At 39.2% G+C, this 22,402-nt stretch overlaps 1 protein-coding gene across 2 annotated transcripts in view; it reads left to right on the plus strand.

Moving 5' to 3' along the window:
- The window catches only part of CEP85L (centrosomal protein 85 like), a 135,352-nt gene extending 113,916 nt beyond the window's left edge, over window positions 1-21,436 (plus strand). For both annotated transcript variants that reach the window (XM_036379810.1, XM_036379809.2), the window contains exons 5-13: window positions 4,649-4,766; window positions 6,820-6,996; window positions 8,665-8,817; window positions 9,091-9,245; window positions 10,798-10,915; window positions 11,231-11,281; window positions 14,896-15,003; window positions 15,386-15,599; window positions 16,708-21,436. In XM_036379810.1, the coding sequence (XP_036235703.1) occupies window positions 4,649-4,766; window positions 6,820-6,996; window positions 8,665-8,817; window positions 9,091-9,245; window positions 10,798-10,915; window positions 11,231-11,281; window positions 14,896-15,003; window positions 15,386-15,599; window positions 16,708-16,871 (1,258 nt within the window). In that variant the 3' untranslated portion in view covers window positions 16,872-21,436. The remainder of the gene's footprint in view (window positions 1-4,648; window positions 4,767-6,819; window positions 6,997-8,664; window positions 8,818-9,090; window positions 9,246-10,797; window positions 10,916-11,230; window positions 11,282-14,895; window positions 15,004-15,385; window positions 15,600-16,707) is intronic.
- The last annotated feature ends 966 nt before the right edge of the window (window positions 21,437-22,402 follow it).

Here is a 22,402-nt window from a genome sequence, read left to right on the forward strand (position 1 = left end):
TGTGGGTTTCTAAGATGGGCTTATGGAGAATGGGTGAACTGGTCCCAGATTCAAGAAATATGGTTTCTTTGCAGACAAATGCATATGTGAATGTTTGTATAAGCATGTGTCCACGCTTGTCCTGCAGGAATGTGAGAAAATTATATGAATGTCAGTTATGTCATACAAATATTTTTTGAGATTTAAGGAGAATCAGTTTTAAATTAAGTAGTTTGTTAATGCTGTTCTTTGAAGACAGTCCAGGCTTGTGCACATTGAGTTGACTGCTGTTCTCTGCTATCCCACATCCTCTGTGCTGACTTGAATTTTCAAAGGGGATTGTTTCAACTAAAGGACAGAACTGCAATTGAATCAAAATAAAGACCTTCCTCTTACCATTGATAAGTCATGGTTATGGTTCTAACTTTCTTTTTGCTAGTTTCAATAGATTTAGATAGGGTCAAATAGCATTAGAAGTTTCCCTCTGAATTCTAGACAGCTTTTAAGTAGAGTCACAGGATGGGGGGATTATGAATGGAAGTGTCTGTGGCAGGCAGAAAGACAGATAAAGAATACTACTCTCCTTAAATGCCAAGGAAATAATTACACAGAATCAGCATCTTTGATCGCCTAATCTGTAGTGTCAGGATTTTATGAAGGGGTGGCAGTTGGTAATTCTGGGAAAGGTGAGAAAATGATACAATCTGCCATGACAGGTTTTTAACTTTTCATTCCTAACAAAATATCATTGATCTGAAGTAGTGAAACATGACTGAAGCCTTGAAAAATAAAGAATGTTGAAGGTAATGGAAGAAAAGGGAGCAAAATGCATGTTTGTAAGACCTGGAAATAACCCAAAGTCATTACTTTGCGAAAATGATAGGGCTTTCTGTGAATACTCTAACTAGAATAGCTAACATGTGGAAACTGGGACATAAAAGCTGGTTCAGGAGACCACAGAGCAGGACACAGCCACCACTTGAGTCTTGTACATTGTTGGATAACCTATCACTTCTGCTGAGTTCCCTCAGAAAGAATGTACCTGGGAGCAGTACAGGGTGGATTTGATCTCAGCTTATTTATGGTTCAAAAGAGGTTGAAAAGTGTATATCAGTGAAATTAAAAAAAGAAAAAGGTTGATGAAAATATAGCAAGCAGGTGGCTTGTGAAGGAAAAAAAATCCCTTTAAATCATTATACCTGAAGAAAAAGACAAGATGTCCTCAGTGCAGAACTCTTCTGTGGGTAAATGTGTACCAGGCAATCTTCTTCTACTTTGAGAGAAGTTTAGATTCTCTTTTTGTCTGTTTCTGTACTGCCACCCCCAGTTTCTGGAAATAATATTACACCTTGAGGGACAGCTTGAAAGATTTGTGTCAGAAGTGTTTGTGAAAACAATGTTATTAGTCTCACGTTTGCATTAATTGATTGGATAGAATATTTACAGTTTATGCATCTTTTAGTGCCATTTCCTTCTGGAAGATCAGTTTACATAAGGAACGCTAAAATGTCCCTTCCAAAAGGATGTTTTTTATTCCTGCCTTTTCTGATTTATTTTCATTTTTTAACTTTTATTTATTTTATTTAAACAAAATTTTCAGCTCTGAGTCCCTTTGGTTGGTTGATGACTTTGGATCAGGGTATTGCCTCCTGTTCCCTTCTACTTTAGTCTGAGTGTTAGGGGAGGAGATGTGTCAAGACAGACACTTGAAGTAAAATAGTGATTTTTGCATTGGACAAAGGGATTGCATGAAACCATGTGAGAAGTGCCATGACATTCAGTACACCTGTAACTCTTCCTTTGCTGTCAGCATAAAGTTGTAACACTCACTTATGGGGAAAAAAATAAGGACATTGTGAAGGAAAGCAGTTTCCATGGTGCCTAGGTACAGTACTTTCACTGAACCCACATGTGTGAGGTGAGGTCTGGTTTCTGTGCACTGAAGGCTGGAGTCCTGTCAGATTCCCCCGTGCCCAGAGCTGTGCCCACTTGTACTCAGATGGCTTCTAGAAGCACTAAAGGTTGAGGAGCTTGACAGAAACTTGGAGGCACTTAAATGCTAAAGGCTGATTGTATTTGGTTTTGCTTTTTTAAAGTGCTGGGCTGATAGATTGCTAATAGGGAGGCTTCTGGGGACAGTGTTCCCACTGTAATAGGCAACCTGTGTTTTTGAGAGCAACTGAAATTTCTAAATTCCTTTTGGATAAAGCTCAGACTCTCTAGTTATGCAGCAAAATGTTTGTTTCAGGGTGCCATGAGGTTAATGTTGTTTTCATAGAGGCAGTTATGTGAAGAAGTTGTGGAGTCTGCAGAGCCCTAAAACATTTCTAGAGTGTGTTTTGTTGGCGAGGTTATATAATGATGGAGAGTTTTGTGCTTTGCAGAGTGAAAAGAAGCAAGCTAGCTAAACTGTGTTCTGTCTCATCTTGGTTTAACTTGTCTCACCTTTTTTGCAATAGAGATTTGGTAAGGTAGGGAAAGGATTATGAAAAGAAATACAATAATGTAGTTCAAACTCCACTGGTAGTTCAAAAATATTTTAAAACATATTCTCCAGGCTGTAGTGTTCAGACTCTTGAAATCCTGCCTGGGAGGGGAGGCTAAATTGCAATCAGCCATAAACAGAAAATCCTATAGTGCTTTCAAGGGGTATGTGACGAGTGGATAAATAATTTTAAAACACATAAATAATTTTAAAACAATGACTTTTTAATAGATCTGTCTAGGAAGTAATAAGGTGATAAAAAATAAAAATTTGCTTCAGTTCATAGGTTTGAATAACTCATACTAAATAATTTTGTTCTCTGTGACCAGGCATGCACAGAAGTCATTGAGACTTCATATTTTCTCATATAATTGTACAAACTTCTGGGGTTTTGTAAGGAATCTTAAAAGTTAAGAGCATATTCATTTACCTAATCTTCCAAAATAAGTTGGAAGCTTTTTGTTTTAGTGCCATCTTACAGATGACAACCAGAATTGTGCACAGCCTTCTGATATCACATACTCCTTTTGTATTTGTACAAGCTTGTTCAATCTAGATAGTAGAGGGAACAGGGAAGCCTCAAAATCACCTGTGCTGATACAAAATATTTTGAAATTCGCTATAGTCACATAAATATATTCACTTGCTCTCTCTTTATTCATTCATGTTGAATAAATTGTTCTAAGGTACCAACAAATGGCAACTTACATATACTGGCTTTCCATTCATTGCTGTTCTTTATAGATATAAAAATAGGGAAACAGAAAAAAAAAAGTTCTCATTATGTTTTCTTTAACACATCTGGCTGAGAAATAACTTCTACTATATTCAATATTTTTAAAATATGTTCTTGCTTTTGTAAACCAAATAATAGGGGTACAGTTGGCTGATGACTAGCTAGAAGAATATGAGTAGCTAAAATGGTCCCTTCAGCATCCTATTAAAATTTGCAGTTGGCATCTTTTCAACTAATAGATAGTTTGTATTAGTTTATAGCTTATATAATCCATATTTTTGAACACCTTCTACTGTTTCCAAGATGCTCTTCCTAAACACAACCCTTCCGAATTTGAAAAAAAGCAACAGATGTTGATATTTTTCTGTATACTTTGCAGGATTTGCTCTTCCAGGGTATGCACAGGAAAGGTCTTTTCCCTTGAAGTTAACCTGTATTTGCTGTTTATCTCCTCTTAATATTGGGTTTAGTCACCTGGGTTCAGCATCATTGTTTTCAGAAAAGCCAGTCATGCTCCATGCTTAGGTGAAACTATGAAAAAAAAATTTCTTGCTTGCATGCAAATATATCCTAGAATTAAAAAGAAGGAAAATTACAGAGTGCACAAAATTGGTTTTAAGTTTATTGAGAGGTCTCTGTGTGTTTCTGGTGGGTGCTGACAGCTCCACTCTGGGTCAGGTTTTGAGGTGCCTATTGCTCCATGGAGAGTTACTGCACACCTCGTGGGGCTGTGACTTGTGCCATGGCAGAGACCTGGCAGGTGTTTGCCCTGCAGTCCTGCCGAGTTCAAATGCAGTCAGGATTTAAGCAGTGATACAATTTGTGTTATAATTCAATAATGATACAATGCTGATACTGTTTTTGTTGTACACTGGCCAAGCAGTGGGTGTCTGCTACTTGTGGTAGCACACAGTGCAGTATTTTACCCTAGGGGGAAGGTATGTCTTAGGTAAAGCAGTTGATTGAGAAAGTCTTAAGCAAAGAAAAAAGCAAGACCTTGTAGGGAAGCTGTGCTGACTATCTTATATAATGGCCTTTTCTTCTTAAGTTCTTTCTGTTCCTCTTGATTTGTAAATCTCCTCAGCTTTTATCAGAAATTGGTTCTGGTAAAAAGAGGGGCCAAGCAGGAGGAGTCCAAGTGAAATGAAGGTGCCATTTTTGTTTGGTTTTGTTCTGCTTTCTGTATGCTTTCCCCTGCTTATACTTCCAACCCTAGCAGCAGATGGCAACAGAAGCCTCCCTCAACCCACACAAAATTGATAAGAGTTTTCAAATTGTATTTCTACAGTTGCAGTCTGGCTGCAGTGAGAAAAAACCAACAGCTAGTGTAATCCTGGATAGTTGAATACCACTGTTAATGTATTCTTTAGTATAAGTCTTAAGATCTCTGTTTTTTAATCTCTGTTCCATTCCTTTTTTTTTTCCCAATTTAAATTTGTGTATTACAGGCAGAATCAGCAAATTAACAGTTTACATCAGAAGATAAGGGAGAATGAAATACGAGCTCAACATGCAAGACTGAGCCATCTTGTGAACTGCGAAGAACCATACCTGACTAACTTACAGGTAGGATGAATGCTTTTCTTTCAGCAAAGCTTTCCACTGCCCAGCACCTGGCACCTAAAGCATCTTCACCATTTTCTGCAGGCCAGAGTGAAGAGCTTTTGTGATTATTGATGGCTATGTAATTTCATAGCTGCAGATTGTGTAGAGAAAACCTTCTGCAAGTGTTGTAGTTTACCTTATATTTGCGGAAATCTAAGTTTTGTTAGTCTTGTACATACTTGGAAGTCTGATAAAAATAAGATAGCAATGAAGGATTGTGACACTATAAGAGTTTAACAGCATGCATGTATGGTAGTCCTACAGGGAGATAGTAGGAGAAAAAATAGTTTGATAGGAGACTATCTGAAAATATCTAATGGGAGATTTTCTGAAGATGAGGAAATACTGCTCCCCTGGATAGATGGTTAGATTTTATGGATAGAGTAGATGGAGGAGATATGAGAAGGGAAACAGACTGGTGGAATACCTTTTGACAAGAACCTGAAAAGGATATGGGCGAGTGCTTCTAGGGAGCACTTGGTCTGAAAGGGAATGTCTGGTGGTATTTTGAGTATACTTGATACCTGTGCTAGGTAGATGAAACTTAGGACAAGTGGCATAAGGATATGAGGTAGCAAAGGTTCACCAAGAAATGCACATCAGTGCGAGGACTGTGGCTGCTTGTAGCACACCAATTCCATCTCCAGGCCTTGGCATATCTAAAAGGCATTACAGCAAGGGATTCTTAAAGGTAGTTATGCAGAGAAATAGCTTTTCTGTCCCTCTTTTGTTATGTTATTTTTTTCTGTCACAAGCACTGCAGTAGGATCTCAGCTAGGGTACTTCAGCATGACATTACTTGTGTACTTGGAATAGCACAGTTGTACATCATGTGAGACTGTGGTTTGTGTGACAGCAGAGAAATTCAAGTGGAGCCTCAGCTGAACTTAGGTATACAGAAACTTTTGAGACATCTAGGAATGTCTAGGATTTTGTTGCTTCCAGATCTTCTTTTACAAAATACTTTAAATTTTAAGGTTTTAACCTAATTGGATTTTAACCTAATTTGTAGGTTAAGAATTTTTTTTTGAGGGGGGAGAGGGAAAGAAGATGCAAACAAAAAACCCAGATAAACAAACAAAGGAAACAATATTGCAGAAACTGAAATTTAGTGCACATATCTTAGTATGCTTCAAATAAAGCAGCAGGTGCATTCCTCTTTCATAATTTAAAGAAGATTGAAAGTTTATAATGTATTTGGGTTTCTGCTTGATTTGTATTTGATTTTCTGCTTGGCTTCTCTAAGACAAATTTATAAAAGCAAATCTAGTTTAATGAAGGTTTTAATCTTTTAATACTTTACTGAAGGAATGTCACTGGTTAAAGAAATTATACAGGCAGTATTTTTAAAGATAACCAATTTATGTTATTAAAAGAATTTTGAAATTAAAAGCTTAATGGGATGCATCTCCTTTTTCATCCCACATGCAGCCAACTTCCATTTTGTGCTTGTCTGTCTCTAGGCAGTGGAGATGGAAGTGTTGGTACACAGAACAAAAGACAGGAGACCTGCCTTCTGACTGTAGCTCTAGTGTTCCTGCTTGTTCCTGAGTGATTGCTCTAAGCCTTGACTGGTGTTGATGTTCTGCTTTAGGAGGATCTTGAGATTGAAGTCTCTTACTTCAGTATATTCATAGCAATTTTAAAATGTTTTTCTTCTCAGGAGATGGTATGATAAAGCAGTGGTAGTGATTTGTTTTGAAAATGCTTTTATTCTGCATTTATAGGGATTTATTTTGAAATCACACATCTTCCATAAATCTGAGGGGGAAAGTAGCCACACAATGTTCTTGTGCATTTGTTATGAGTGTAAAGGTGTCCAACTTCTTTGTCTCTTTGCTTCAGATTCCCGAAACTGATGCTGTTGCCTTGTCTTTCAATGTTTGAAAAATCAAACCCCACCCTTCCTGACAGCTAAAAAAAAAATGCAAAACTGTTTTCTGTTCTGCAGTTCAAGTGTACAGCGGTGTGTGTGTGTGTTCATTTGTGTGATTATTTTATTTCTTTTCATAAGCAACCACAGTATGAGAGCACACCGCTGCAGCCTCACATTTCAGAAAGATCAGCATCCCACCTCGAGGAGCTTGAGCGAAAGATTGCAGCAGCTGAGAGCAAGGAACTGCAACTCAGTGAAATTGTGAAACAACTTTCAAACAAATCTAGTGAGGAGAAAAAGAAGATGGAGGAGAAAGTAAGTGTCTTTCCTGATCCACCTTTCTTTTTGTCACTGTTGCAGCAGCATATTTTTGCTAGAAAGCAACTTGATATATGGGTGCCTGAGTTATTTTCAAAACATCACTAAACTGTCTGTGACAGAAAAAGAAGATTATTGATTTCAGGTTTTGGTAATGGATAAATCTAGACTTGCAGAAAATATATCCTAGAAAGTGATACTAGGTGGAATGTTAATCATGGTAACAGATTTAATAAGGTATCAGTTAAGCTTTGGAAAAAAAAAAAGCTGTTCAGTATTGTAGCTTGTAGTGTTTATTATATAAATAAAATATAATTTTAAAACATAGATTGTGAAAATTAAATCCTTATTTTTAGTGTGGTTTGTAAATGTGGCCCTCAAGCTTTGAGATGCACTTACCAGCCTGTATGTGCCTATTTAACAGGAGTGATTCTCTTGTAGCTTTCTTAGAATGCTCAGAGTAGACTTTACACTGAGACAAAGATAGCTGTGTTCTTGGAACTGTTTGGAGAAAGGGCTCCTTAGCAGGCATAAGGAATTCCCAGGGGTAGCTTTGAATGTACTAACAGCCTTCCTTTATTGCAGGCAGGAATGTGCCATTTGACCAAGGGGTTCCTAATTAATGTTTTAGGGATACATTGTCACTGTAACTTCATCTTCTTTAATTACTGGGCTTAATTTATATTAAATCAGGTTCAAGGGATACAAGCAGTGTGATACAGTGAAGTGTCCAGTGGAAAGACAAAGAAGAATGCATAATTCATCTCAAAATTCTGCTGTACCATTTCCTGTGAACCCTTAGTATGCTTTTCACTGAGGCAGGAAGAGCAGAAATTGAATACTGCTGCTCCTCTTTTGTGGGTTTTCCTGCCTGGATTGCTCACTGTGTAGGAATTGGCAAGCAGTGGTGAGGACCTGTACAGCAGTGCTTGTGTTAGCAGCATGGTCTGTAGGTTGGACCCTGCTTCACTGCACAGTCCTGATTTGCCCCTTAACACCCATCCACTCTCTGCACTGAACAAAAAGAGGAGAGAGAGGGCAGGGAGGGACAGTGGAAAATACTCTTTTTTCCTGCCTTTCTTTCCACTTTGTTGGTCTAGGTAATAAAGCAAAATAAGTACCAGGAATACAAACAAATATAACATAATGCAAAAAGTCTTTTCCAGGCTCATGGAAAATTAAGGTGCCTACAGAAAAGGTGTTTAAAAAGGCAGCTATTCTGATCTGATATCCTCTGATGTGATTGTCAGACTGCATCAAAATCAGGGTTTTGGCTTCCAATTTTGATAGTTTTCTTGGTCCTCATGTTTTTAAGTTGTTTTCCTAGTCTAGAGGAACTAAAATGTATCCTAATTATTTGTTATGTATGGGCATCTCAGTGGGTGAAAGAATTAACAATATTTTAAGTATTAAACTTTGTGTTTTCAGTTCATAAGGTACATGGATTGTTCTGAGCAGAGGTGAAGCAGCTGTGGTTTGAGGACACATGTGGCCTGTAACTTGAAGCTGTTGGGAGTAATAACTTTTGGTTTTGTTTCCTGCTCTTAGCCAATGCTTTCATGCAGCTGAGAGTACAATTCTCGGAGAGTTAACAGCCTCTGCTTCCAAAGCAGGCTTATTTTTACTAGTGTCATAAAACATGTACTCTTTCTTTCTTTCTTCTAGCTTAAAACTAGAGACCGATATATTAACAGCCTGAAAAAGAAATGCCAGAAAGAGTCTGAGCAAAACAAAGAAAAGCAAAGACGAATTGAAACATTAGAGAAATACCTGGCTGACCTTCCAACACTGGATGATATAGAAGGGCAGACTAAACAGGTAAGGTAAAGGGAGGTTTGTTTTACATTTAAAAGATATAGTAAGCTCCCTAATATCTGCTCTGAAGTATTTTACTGTTTTAAAATATCTTTTTTTTTCACCCTTATGTTTAGGAAGAGTATTTCAATCTTTTAGAAAGATATTAGGATTTTCTCACAGTCACATAAGCAACACTGCTGTGAAACTATGCAGCAGGTCACTGCAAGGCTGTGGTCTGACACAAGGCCTTCTGCTGGTGTGACACAGTGTCTGACTAATGTAACCTTGTCTTAGCTGCAAATTCTAGAAGAGAAGAACAAGCAACTTCAAGAAACCATGGCTGAGTTGGAAAAGAAGCTTGGAGAGGCCCGGTCACAGTGCAGAGAGAGAGAATTACAGCTGGCATCTCAGAAGAAAAAAGAAAAAGAGCTGGTCACAACAGTGCAGAGGTATGGGCAGCTGCTCAGGCTGTGCCCTGCAATGGCTCTGCATCCCCACCTGATGTCAAGACCTAATGCTATTTGCAGACTTAATCTATTACAGTGCTAATGACTTTTTATGGTAAGGGGTTTACAACTTGCTTTGTGGCAAGTTGTAGTTAATGCCACAGAGAAGAGTGAGCCTAGGGTCTTCTTTGCTGTCTGTCTTTTAGGGTGTGGGACACTCCAGCAATGGCATCATAGCCTGTTGCTAGATAGAGAATACAACAAACTTGTGTGGCAAAGGGGCATTGTATAGAAGCTGTCAGTAGGGCTATGTAATAACTGATCCTGTCATGAGCTGTGGAAAAACTGGATATTGGCTGATGGGTATATCAAGGAAGGGTCAAAGATTTCAAGAAATTCCAGCCATTTCTTAACCTTTTTATTGAGGGTGCAGGTATTTACAAGAAAATTTAGCTGTAGCTAGTGTGTTGTCATTGAACTTACCTAAGTGTGAAAAAACAAATGGGACAGATATCCAAGAATATCCAGGTAAGACATGGAGACTTTGTTACTATGTTCTGTTTTAGGGGACCTATTTAAACATTTTCTTTTTTATTAAAGGGGAGCAGGAGAGAATCACTTTTAAGTATCTGTGGATGTTCCTGCAGTTTGTTGTCCCTCCATTGGGTAAAGGTGCATGCCACAGGAGCCTGAAAGGTTTCCATGATGAAAGGGGAGCTGGCTGGGACACCTTGCCAGCCAAATTGTTGACACATTGTTTCCATCTTACCAATGGAAGGCTTTCGTGCTCCCCTAATCTAGAGGGGGATCATTCTGTCTTTTCCGAAAGCCTACAAATAGTTGGGATGACCTCTGGTTTCTAAATTAGACAGCAAGATTAGCACTAATAAAGTGTATTTCCTTTCTGAGAGAAGGTGAGCAGACAGAGGCTGTAGCTACGCGTATGGTTTGAGTTGAGCAATGGAGGGTCTGAAGGCCATGCCCTTGTGTGGGAGCATTCCTGGCAGGAATGGCCTTGGGCTCCCCATTACAAGTCACAGAGGGTGTGATGGATGGGGCACCAGCACTGCTGGTGCACAGCATTTGATTCTGGACTCCCCTTTGAGTTGTATGTGCCCCAGTGAGACAATCTGATTTAAACACTCCCAAAGCTGTGAAGGTTCACAGATGCCTCTGACCTTTGCTTCACTTCCCCCAGTGGCACAGAGCGACTGTGAGCACTGCAGAGCTTTGCTTTGCTCCTCTCTGCCCTCTCTTCCTACACAGTACTGCTGGAGCTGTGCCTGTTGGGACACTCAGCACAGAGTATGGCACATAAAACCTGCATTCATCTGCATGAATATGGCCTTGTCAGTGCCACGGCAACTTGAGTAGTTTAGAATTTTTGCATCATTCATGGGCTGTTGGTGCATGAATCACATAAGGGTGGATTCTGCTAGGTACAGTTTTACAGTTCTGGTTGGGTAGATGGTGCAAGTTTCTAATTTTTTCCTAGAACACACAACCCTCTGGTTTCTATTAACCCACCTAATCTTTCTTTCATGTTGAATGGCAGTTTACAACAGAAAGTAGAAAAATGCCTGGAAGATGGTATTCGACTTCCTATGTTGGACACAAAACAGCTTCAGAGTGAAAATGAAAGTCTCAAGGAGAAGAATGAGAAAGCTAGTAAGGTTAGTCTGCAAATATTCTGCTGGTGCCATCTTTAACCTTAAATCTTACACTTCTTTTTTTTTTTAATTTAGAAATAAATACCTCATTGAAGAATTACATATTTGTTGCTAATTCTGATGACTTTTCAAGACCTGCCTGTCTCTGTTCAGAATATTGATTTTGCATGAATTTTGTATTCTGTCAGAGTTGAACTGTCTTGTCACTTGTTTTTTTAAAGATGCTATTTAGAATCTGCCTACACACCTGTAGCCTGATTTTTAGACAAGGATCTGAAGAGACTCAAGCCTTCTAAATTGCTCAATTTTATATTCTAGATTATAGACAATCAACAAAATCAGATAACTGGACTGATTTTGGACATGCAGGTAAGGAAGAGTTTATATTCTGTTGTTTACTGTGTGCATTTTTAGTTCACAAGAATGATATAGCTAAAGTTGAATTTTATTTTTTTTATTTTTCTGAATAGGAGTCAAAGGGAGAAATGCCAAAAATTTAATCTTACAGATGGACTGTAGTCAACTCATGTTCTCTTGCAGGCTCCTGGTGTAGTTATGTCTCTGTAGTTTAGCACTTCACTGGTACTCATCAAAAAGTGAAAAACTGTTGCTGTGTTGCATCCTTATCCTGCTAGTCTAGCGGGTCATCCAAAGTACAAAAGCACTGTTGCTTAGGGGCTTCAGTGTTCAGTTTGTTAGAAGAGACAGGTGCCTTTCTAAATTATCTCACTTCACCCTGTTCAACTAGTTTCTGACACTTGGATACCTTAACTGTCCTGCTGGATGTTGGGCAGCCAGCTTGCAGCCAGAGATTTTTCTAGACAGCAGAGGTTGTCAGCTAGGAGTCAGCTGCAGCTCTATAGATCTGATTAAGAGAGTGTTGAAAGTTACTCAGTGACTGCTGTTTGTTGTGGAGAAAAAGAAACATTATACAGCTTTTAGAAAGGAAGGTATTTCTTGTCATAGAAAATCTGAGCATTTAAACAAACCCAAACATCTGTTTTCAGCAAACATTGAAGCCAAACTCCAGTTTCCACATTCCTCTTCTAGAATGTCATTTGTCTGTTAAAAGTTGTCTCCCACTGTTAAGTTGCTTCCTTTCTCTGCCATGGTAATTAGGTGGCCTGACTCCTGTCAACAGCCATGTATTTGTTTGATTAGGTTGCAGTGTGTGAAATATATGTGTAGAGAACCAGCAGGAGAATTTAAATTGCAACATGAGGTACATGTGTTAACTGAAAAGGAAATTGACTGATTTACCTTCTCAAGGTTTGAAGAAGACTGATTTTATCAAACTGAGATGTTTGCATGGAGCAGACTGGTATGTGCAAAAATTGTAATGCAGGCTAATGTTGTTTCAGATGTTATATAATTAAAAAGAAGTTCAGCTTGAACTTCATAACATTTTGAGGTTCTCTGTGCCTTTTTGTAGTTAAGATTATTTACATATGTACTCCATATATATGTTGTGCTTATCAGAGATACACACAACTTGCTAGGTGTGTCATCATCAACCTAAATCTTTCCATGTTTCCTAAGCCTTCTGGTCTTTTTCTCACCATCATCATTACCTTGGGACTAGTGATCTACAGTGTTTTGTGTGCTTAGCCTGACATGACTTTACTGAGCTGGACTGGGAAAAGCTGAATAGTTGTGACTGTCTGTAAACAGGATACTGTTCTGTTCTCCAGGACTTCCTCTTTCTTTTCCTCTTGAGGTCTTTTATATGAGGACAGAAAAGAAGATTTTAAAACGGTGTCAGCCCTTGAATTACTTGTGGACTTATAGGAGCTTCTTTCTATCCTTGATATGCCTGGCCTTCCATACTTGTGACCTGGGAAGTATTGAAAATTAGCTCATTGGAAATTGAAATCCCTTATCAGCACAGAGATACAATTCATCTCCTGCTAAGATGATCTCATTTTATTCCATGTCTTCTGCCACATTGTAACCTTATGCTTGAGAATGTATTTCAGTTCATTGGTTTTGACTTGCAAGCTGAAAACAAATTCTGTTTCAGACAGCAGTTGTATAAAGCAGTATTAGTTTCTCATAATCATGGTGAAATTATTTTGATCTTCCTTGTATGGTTTTACTTCATTGATTTGTTGTTCTGAGTGAGAGGAATTAAAATTTTTGTTGGCCTTGGCAAGATGCTGTGCTGCATATATAGTGCACCTTTAGAAAGAGAAAAATTGTAGATGACCGTGGTGCTTTAAAGAGAAATTCATATTTATATTATTAATTTGGATATCACAAAACGAACAGTTTTGATACAAAAAAAGACAGTAGAAGTCAGATTGGGTAACATAGGCATTGTACAAAGTACGTTTGTCAATCTTGTCGGTCTCAATAAACCGCAATTGTGCCAGGCTGGGAATATTGCCACCAAATTGTAACTTTGGAAGGCATATGGAAAAATTAAGGGTGAAGTATAAGGAATTCATAGCACCATGAGGAACGTGGAAAACTATAGGTTCAGTCAGGCTGTTCTTTTTCTGAGCATTAGGATGAGGGTAACAGAGAATGATTGGTAGCTCTTAGGTGTATCTTCTAAATATAAACACTGATTTCTACTTCTAGTAGTTCCCATTACATGGAGCAGTTCTTGAGCTGAACATGTGCATGTTGCATGGAATATTCTAAAAGTTGTTTCTTGCTTAGTTTGCAGCGCCATGTAAGTTTAGTGGCAGATGTAGTTCTGAAAATACACTGGGAAAGGTTAATATTTCTCACCCTGTCTTCCCTACCACCTTCCCCCTTCCAGAAGGCTGCACGGTCAAACCTTTTTTGTCTGTTGTTGGCATGAACATGAAACATGTAAGTGGTAGTCCTAATGCATCTGTCATAGCTGAGGCACTGGGTGTCCTGAACTTGATCTTCATCAATGACTGTTAAAATTGGAAGATATTTGGGAGCTGGGAGGGTGTTTTTGGCACTGCATTGCCCTGTTCACTTCATGCTTCTTAAGTATGACACCTGTACGCCACAGATGGAGCTTGAAGGACCTTCAGTCCAACCTAGTAATGGCGATTTTTCTCAGTAGATAATGTTTATAAAAACCTAAAGGCAACGATTCAACATCACTGCAGGTTCTGCTCATCTGCAAGCACGCAAAGGAAATGCCTGAAGCAGTTATTTCCTGCCCTCTCCTGGCCCAGGGTGTTTCCTTTGCCTCCTTCCTCCCACTGGTGTGTGTGGCTGTGCTTTCTCAAAGAGCTTATCTTTAGGATACACATTACTTCAGCACTTCCTTTTGAGGAGCATGCTGGGGGTTAAAAGAGCAGCAGGTCAAGTGTACGAAAATGGCTTTAAAAAGAAGTAATCATATCTGGATTCTGCCTGCTCATTCCTACTGCTGACGTGAAAATCAAGGGTTGGGGGTTTTTTAGTCTGCATTAAGTCTGTAAATGTTAGCACCATTGTTTTCCAGTTTTGCAAAGAGCGTGACAGAGTCCCCACTGCTTGTGTGGTGTCGAGCTGAATGTACAGGGAAATTTTGTCAATGCTGCAACACCTCCTGTGACTTGCCAGGCCTTTAAAAACTTCATGTAGCGTTGGACCTGCCTTGCCTCTCATTACTCCCTGCCTTCTCATCAGTAAATCTTACAGGTGGCAATTCACAGCTGAAGAGATCTCTCTGTTTGAAAGCACCAGGAGTTTATGTAGTCTCTATTCATTGTTAGTATTCAGATAAGATGGCTTGAATATTCCTTTTTCTGAATTTTGCCAGATGACCTGAAAAGACATATCTGCAGATTTAAAAGCCAAGTAGTGGAATAAATATGAGTACTTTCAAGAGTAAAGGCACCTGTGCTCATGCTGAATTCACCCTGAAAATTCCATTCTGGCAGTATCTCATGATTTCTCAGTTTGAGCTCTGTGGGTAAAAACCGGGGAATTGACAGCAGGTGATTCCGTGCTGCAGCAGGTTTTTTTTGTTGTTGTTTAAGATCGTTAACCTGTGTTTTCTTTCATTTCAGTCTATGCAAGAGAAACTTTCACAAGAAAAGCTGATAATTCAGAAGATGACAAATGAGCTTGAGGAAAAAGAAAGACATATAGAGCAGCTGAATAAAACTCTCTCTGAAGTAAGTAAAATAGCACTAGTATCCCAACCCCTCACCACACCAGAGCCAGGAAGAACCTTATAGAATGATTATAAGATGCCTTGGTAGGGCTTTATGAGCTTTATTACATACTTAAATATCCTGTCTGCCATGCAGATATATAATGCATGCCACCCCTGTGTAAAGAAGTGAGAATTTAAAAGGTAAAGATGCAGAAGTAATGACAACATGAAATAGCCCTATAAAAGCTGTCTGTATGCTGTTCTTTGGAGGGCTACAGAAATACTGATTATATGTTTGGAAATTAATTATTTTTAATTGTACTATCTGTGGCTTGAAACTTTCTGCTACATTGAATGCTGCAGACTAACTTTCCCCTTTTTTCTATTTGCTTTTCACAAAGAACCAAAGACTGATGGAAGAGAATGCCTGCCTGAAGGAGCAGATCAGGCTGGTGGAGCAGTCCAAGCAGCCAGTATCTGAGAAGATGCCTGTAGCAGACCAGTTGTTCAAGGAAATGTCCCACTGCTTGTTTGACTTGAAAGCACTGTGCAGTATTCTTACCCAGAGAGCTCAGGGCAAGGAGCCTAACCTTTCCTTACTGCTGGGAATCAGATGTAAGTGATGTTGACTTTCCAGTGCTTAATAAATGTTTTGACACAAAGGAATAACAGTTTAGCTAGTGTGGTGCTTGAACTTGCCAGCTGGACAAGCTTGTGTCCCCTTGCTATGCAGCTGGAGCAGTGGTGCATGAACTCATGGAGCTCTCTGGAGAAGCTGGGATCTTAGTGCCTCTGGGTCACTAAATGCATGTGACTGCACAGGTCCTTGCCAGGTCAGGAGAGCAGGTAGCTGGCTCTTCATGTGGACCCAGTCATGGATATGTTCATTGCTCTAGAAAAGAAAGGTGTGTAGCCAGGCGTCTGACAGACTGCAGTCACTATGAGGGTTAACAGATGCTAAACACATCTTGTGCTTTTGTTTTAAAGCCTTTGGGCTTTAAAACACTTGATATCCTATCAAGTGATAGGAATATCCATCTACTGTTTGAATATGTATCGGTCTGGTTTGGGAGTGGGGATGTCCAGGTGTTTGAAATAAGCCTTGTACCTGTAACTTCATCTCTTGTGCTGTTCATCTAGTCTTCAGCATTTACTAAGCTGTTAAATTTAACCAGGAAATGAGAAGCATGCCCTAAAATGCCCTAAATCCAAAGTTTATGTCAGGTCTTTCCTTCTAACAAGCTGGTTGTGTTGACCTGAATGTATCATATTTTGATGTTTTCTGATTGTGAATTAGAATTCATCAGGTGGATGGGTTGCTGAACTGAACCATCAGCAAGGTAGAAAGGTAAAGTACAGCGTTTGTGCAGCAAGAGCTGCAACACACCTGCTAGCCCTCTTTTCTGAGTGACTATAGAAACACCCGAAGTCTCTAGAAATGCTCTTTTCATTTTTTTCCACTGCTGTTCTGATTCATCAGACTTCAGGAAGTCTAGATCTTGGTGCAGACAGAAAAGCATGTCTTTCAGAGAAGCACTGATGGGCTCTGAATTGAGTTTAAGTTCACTTGATACCTTATTTTGTAGACTTTTCATCACACTGAAGCGTGATTTGTCTTGATGTAAATCAAGTGACCTGCCTCTTATTTCCAAGGAGGTGACTAGTTGCAGAATTCAGAGGCCACAGCTGCTGGAGCTTTAACCTTGGGTGTTGTTTTTTGTAGCACTGAGCTGCTCATCTGAAGAGAGTGAAAATTACCACAGCACAGAGACCCTTTCGAAGAAGCTGTCGGACGTTTGTCAGCTGCGGAAGGACATCGATGAGCTAAGGACTATCATGTCAGACCGCTATGCTCAGGACATGGGGGACAACTGCATCACTCAGTGACAACACCCCATCCTGTAGCAAACTGCTTACTAGGTCCTGCTGTGTCACAGGTCTTTGCATTTCCATTAAGGAGCCATATGGGAAGGCTGCAAATAGCACCAGACACGCATCTCCGAGCGCTGTGTGTGATGGATCTCGGGAGTCTGGTGTGCAGGGGGCAGTCATCGTCTGAACAGTGGTACAAACTGCAAGAAATATCTTCTCCAAACTACTGAATGTAGGAACAAGCTGTGAAGAATGATTAAGTTGGACACTCTGTTTCCTTCATTTGGGCTCATTTTATTTCTTTGCCTAGTTTTTGGATCCAGAGCTTTGGAACAGCCGTGCTGCTACAACTCTCAGTCCTTTCCTTCATCAAGGGTTTATGTGGCATTATCTGAGTTCAGATCTTAGGGGAGAGGGTTGAAGAACCTATGCATGTGTATGTCTGGCTGTACATGATGAAGCCAGAGGCTTCTACCACTGCACTTCACTCTAAGAATTGCAATTAGAACAATCTTGGAACATTCAAAAAGTAATTGGTCTCCAAGTTCTCAAAAATTAGGATATAAGAAAGATCTTTTTAGTAATGGATGTCTACCTTGTTTGTCAGTAGCAGAAAAACCCCAGGTTTAATTCCTTTATCCAAACAAGTGCATAAAATAGAGCTGTACCAGATTGTTTGAAGCGCTCTCACATTGCTGTAAGAAGTTTGAATAGTTCAAAGTCTGTGACAAACCAGAGAAGCTGCAAGACACAAAACTGCAGCTTGCTCCATGGCTATATGAAAAAAACCCCAAAACAACCAACAACTGTATTTTAATGTTTGTATTTTTTTTCCCCTTAGGTCCTTTCCATTTCAAAATGTTGCTGTATTTTATTCCTGAAGGTCTCTGATAAGGTTGTGCACCACCTCAGCCGTTTTTACTACAACTACGAAAAGGGTGGTTTTGACTCCTGGCAAAATGAAGGCTCAAAACAGAATGTTTCCAGTTAGCAGTATAAAGTACTTGGTTATCTGAGGACTGAAAAATTTTCCACGGTGTTTGGAAAATCTTGATTTCTCCATTTTTGTAGAAAGCAATTACATAAAATAGTAGGCTTATGTTCCATAGCTTATTCAAAGAGTGTCACTTGGCAGTGCTCTTTAACTCCCATGGGACAGGTGACATTTCCAGGAACATCACTGCAGGTTAGTTGCACAGTTTTGCAGTCAAAAATAGTATTTGACTGAAGGAAACAAAAACTTGCAAAGAGTAAAATTGCTTTTAAATAACACTGTTAAGAAAAATTCATGCATCACTCACTTGTGTGGTATTGCAAGAAGGTTTTAGATGCCTTAAGGTGCAAGTCAGTCAGCTGATCTGGAGTGGGGATAACAGCAGAAATCTCTTGGAAAGCTTAGCAATTCAAACCAAGTTAATTCTAGGGTAACATTTTTATGGCAAAAGTGAATATCTTCAGATTTCTGATTTGGTGATGTGTTACTTTCTGTTCATTGTTTAACAGTTACTGTTAATGTTGTTTTTATAATTTAGTGGTTTAATTGTTTTTAGATGTATGAATTTATTTATTTGACAGTTTTCTCTATCCTGAAAGTAGACTTGGACTAATGTGTGAAAAGTAGTGTTGCTATTTATACTACTGCTACATGATGTTATCAGATAGATTAATCTGACTGATTCAGCTCCTGTGAGCACTAAAACATTCTGTGTCTAGATAAAATCACCAGTGAAGTTATCTACTGTCTACTTCAAGGAAAAAAAAATGAGGCCATTTTATTTTAAATTTCTCTTTTCTTTCTGTAGGCACACTTCAGTCTCTCCATCAGGGCATAATTTGCTCCAGTCTTCCTTGTCCTTCTCAGTGGTGTGATGCAGGTGGAGTTGGAAGTATAATTGTGCTCCTCTCATTGATGTGATGAGTTCTGCGATGAGTGGGGAAAAGATGTTCTGAACTAATCTGCATTCTTAAACTGCAAACAGATCAATGGTTGTTATCTAAAGGGATGATTTACTCTGGTAGCTCATTAGCAATATTAATTTCACAATACACACCTGCTGCATCAGAGGTGTACTTTTATACCATTGCAAAACTGAAAACCAGGATCTTTGTACCAGTGGGCTTGCACAGTCTGCTGTGCCTCTGACAGTGCTGGCTTTTGTGACTAAGGCTTCAGCTCATTCCTCTGGTGTGGTTGGTTGGGTTTGTCCCTGCAGTGAGGTAGTCTTTAGTTTATGGCATCTGTCTCCTATCAGAATTCAACAATAGCATTTCAGATAATAAATTAGAAATATTACGGAGAGAGGAAACACACAAGTTACAGGTTATTGCTTCCTTAGATGGCAATGTTGTACCTATAAAATATCACCAAAGCCTGCATTAATCTACGTTTGATAGAAATAACAAGGAGTTTAATAGAGCAATTACAGGGGAGCAGGAGATCTTTTGAGTCACTTTGAGCTATTAAGCTTGTCACTTGGCTGGTGTTTCTCCACTGTCCCTCCTGCTAAATGGTGATACTGTACTGCAAAGTTGAGATCACTAGTTTATATTTGCCAAGCACTTCAGAGCTTTTATGCTCTTCAAGTATTAGTTGAAAGTCCCTCTGGGAGGGGATCCCGTTTTATTCATAATACTTTTGATTGCAGTGCTGTAATCTTGTGTTCTAATGTTTTTGTTACAGAACCTGTCATATTTATGTTGACTTGAAAGCACTTGATTTAAAACCCCCTGAGTTTATCTGCCTCAGTCAAATTAAAGTAGGGAGGTGAATGATGGATGTGTGAGCCAAAGAAGCAGACTACCAATTGATTATTTACAGCGATACAGTACTTTGCTTTGATTTCTTAAAATTTGGCCTGTTGTAGTGGTAGCAATTACTATATATGCATCAGTTTACAGATGCCTCTAAATGGAATAAGCTTTGTCTAAGATATGCATGACTGTTTAATTGGTTAAAATGTAGTGTGTGTGGTCTCATTCAGCATATTTAATACAGAGGTGATTAACGAATGTTAACATTGGAATTGCTTCGATTTAGTCATGACAACTTTTTGCTGTAGCTATTAGACAATCCCAAGGGCTGAAAACAACTGCAGATGAATGGATTCTGTACTGTTCTGGCTGTCAGCAAACTGTACATTTTGTACAGTTTCAGGTAGAATTTATGAGATCCTCTAGAAGATACTTACAGTAACTACTGTATTTAAGAATGTATTTTGAAAAAGACATGAAAAGTAACTGTCTTCCGACAAGCTATAGATGATGTATTCACTATATAGAAGTATTTACTATATAGAAGTAATGCAGCTCAGTCATGTAAATGTGATTTAGGTTGCTGAACTCCGCTGTGCAGCTTTGTGGTGTGACAGGTGTGTGAAATTGTGGAGATTTGCTGAAACCACCCACTCAGGCTCCAGCATTTGAAACTGATGGTGGTCATGAAGTCATTCAAGAGCTGAAATTCCGTCCTTTTCACTTCAGAAGGTTTCCTTCCTTCTTTTGCCCTTGCTCTGCCTGTCTTTTGTTTCATACATTTTTTTGGTTTTTCTTGGGAAGGATAAGAGTGCAAGGAAAGGAAGAAAGCAAACCCTTTTCTCCATGACCTTCTGCCGTAGCACGGGCAGTGACAGCAAGCTGCGCTCCCTCCATCAGGGCACAATTTGCTCCAGTTTTCCTTGCCCTTCTCAATGGTGTAATGCAGGTGTAACTGGAAGTATAATTGTGCTCTTCTCATTGATATGACAAGTTCTACCATGAGTGGAGAAAAGATCTGAACTAATCTGCATTCTTAGACTGCAAATAGCTCAATGGTTGTTATCTAAAGGGATGATTTATTCCAGTAGCTCATTAGCAATATTAATTCCACAGCTGCATACCTTTGTGCCTTTTTAGCCTGAAGTAAATAAATGTATGTCCCCCTGGAACTTCAGATAAGTTGTTAGTGTGCTGATGACTGCACCTTGTTTTCTTCTCACCTGCTATTACTTTGTTAATAAGCTTTTGTAGTAACAACTCTGCATAATGTCTAGAAACAGAAATACTGAAACTAGGTACTAGGTGTACACTTTGAATGTTAGGCTGGTTGTTGTATGCAGCTTCTTTGAATACGATGTGTGAGCAGGAAACACAAATGATAATGTGTTTCTTCTGTGTATATTAATTACAGTATATCATTAGTTCAGTGGGGAGGAGTGTCTGGAGCTCTCTTTTAAAAGCACAGCTGACATATGTACTGGATCAGTCCCTGAAGACTGGTAGTTTTGTAAATTGGGTTCAATTTTTGAACTGCTCAGAATACCTCATATGTAAATAGAGTTGTCATGACTTAATCACAATGTGTTCATTGTAAAAAGTAACAGAGCCACTGGCTGGCTCAGCTTTAGGCTTGTTGTTCTTGCCTCTTTTTGTAATTTTTTTTAAAGTAGGGTTTACAGCTAGAATTTTGAATGCCAAAGTTCTATTTATTAAATAATAATAAAAGTTTTCATTGTTAATGACTGGTATTTTTCCACTGGAATTCGTTTGTTGATGTTTGGGATTTGTATCCACAGAGCAGAAATAAATTTTGTTACAAAAGTGAATTTTTCATGGTTCTCATTTGTCCAGTATCTGGCATGTGACAAAAGTGATCAAAGCTAGAGGCAAGAAAGGAACCATGAAACATCTTCCCAACACCCACCCCAGCTTCTCTTTAAGAGGTCTGTTCTGCCCAAATACCAGCTGACCAAGCTCTCTCTTCCTGGCCTTAGGTTTTGTTGTTTTGGGTTTTTTTTTTAAATCAAGGTCTTGATATTAAAAATGTTATTTCTGTATGATAAAAGGATTTTAGAGCAGCATTCCCTGATTCTTTTTTTAGACAGATGCTCCTGTTGGCTGATTGGAGAGATCACAGGTAGGTCTGTTTAAAAGACTAAGCACAAAACTGTAGGCAGAAGTCTCCCTGCTGCATGGAATACTGCAGGTCAGTACGGCCCAACACAACCAAGCAGTGTTGACTTCCCTGTCAAGTTACTCTGGGGAAAAGTCCAAGGGTAAGGATTTTGGTTAATCTGACAGGAGTCTTCACAAGTGTAGAGGGAAGTGGGGTCACCCAAAAGGGGCTTTTTCACAGTTCCTTGTGATAAATCTTGGAGCCTGTTTGGAGCATGAGGTGCTGAATGAGCTTTGCATGTGGAGTGGTCTTCTCCTCCCTTCCTCACGCTCCATCGTGCAGAGGGCAAAAGCTGGCACTAGCTTTTCTTTTCAAATGCACTCCAGTTAGGTAATGCGTTATATATGGCAGACATCACTTGCTTTTCTCCAGCATTGTGACTGAAGGTTGCACGATGGGTTTCTAACTCAATTAAAAACATCCTGTGCCCTGTGTAAATATGTGTAATAGGCTGCACAGATGCCAGCTTTTGGTAACTTGCTGAGGGTGGCCTTTTGTGAGCTGCTGCTCAAAGCCAGGTTTTGTTTCAAAGTACAACAACTAAAGCACTGCTAGCAACAGTAATGGTAGAAAATGTCCTGTTGCCTTTTATTCCACAAACAAAATACAACTCCAC

Source organism: Molothrus ater, chromosome 3, assembly GCF_012460135.2.
Source record: "Molothrus ater isolate BHLD 08-10-18 breed brown headed cowbird chromosome 3, BPBGC_Mater_1.1, whole genome shotgun sequence".
Classification (NCBI taxonomy): Eukaryota; Metazoa; Chordata; class Aves; order Passeriformes; family Icteridae; genus Molothrus; species Molothrus ater.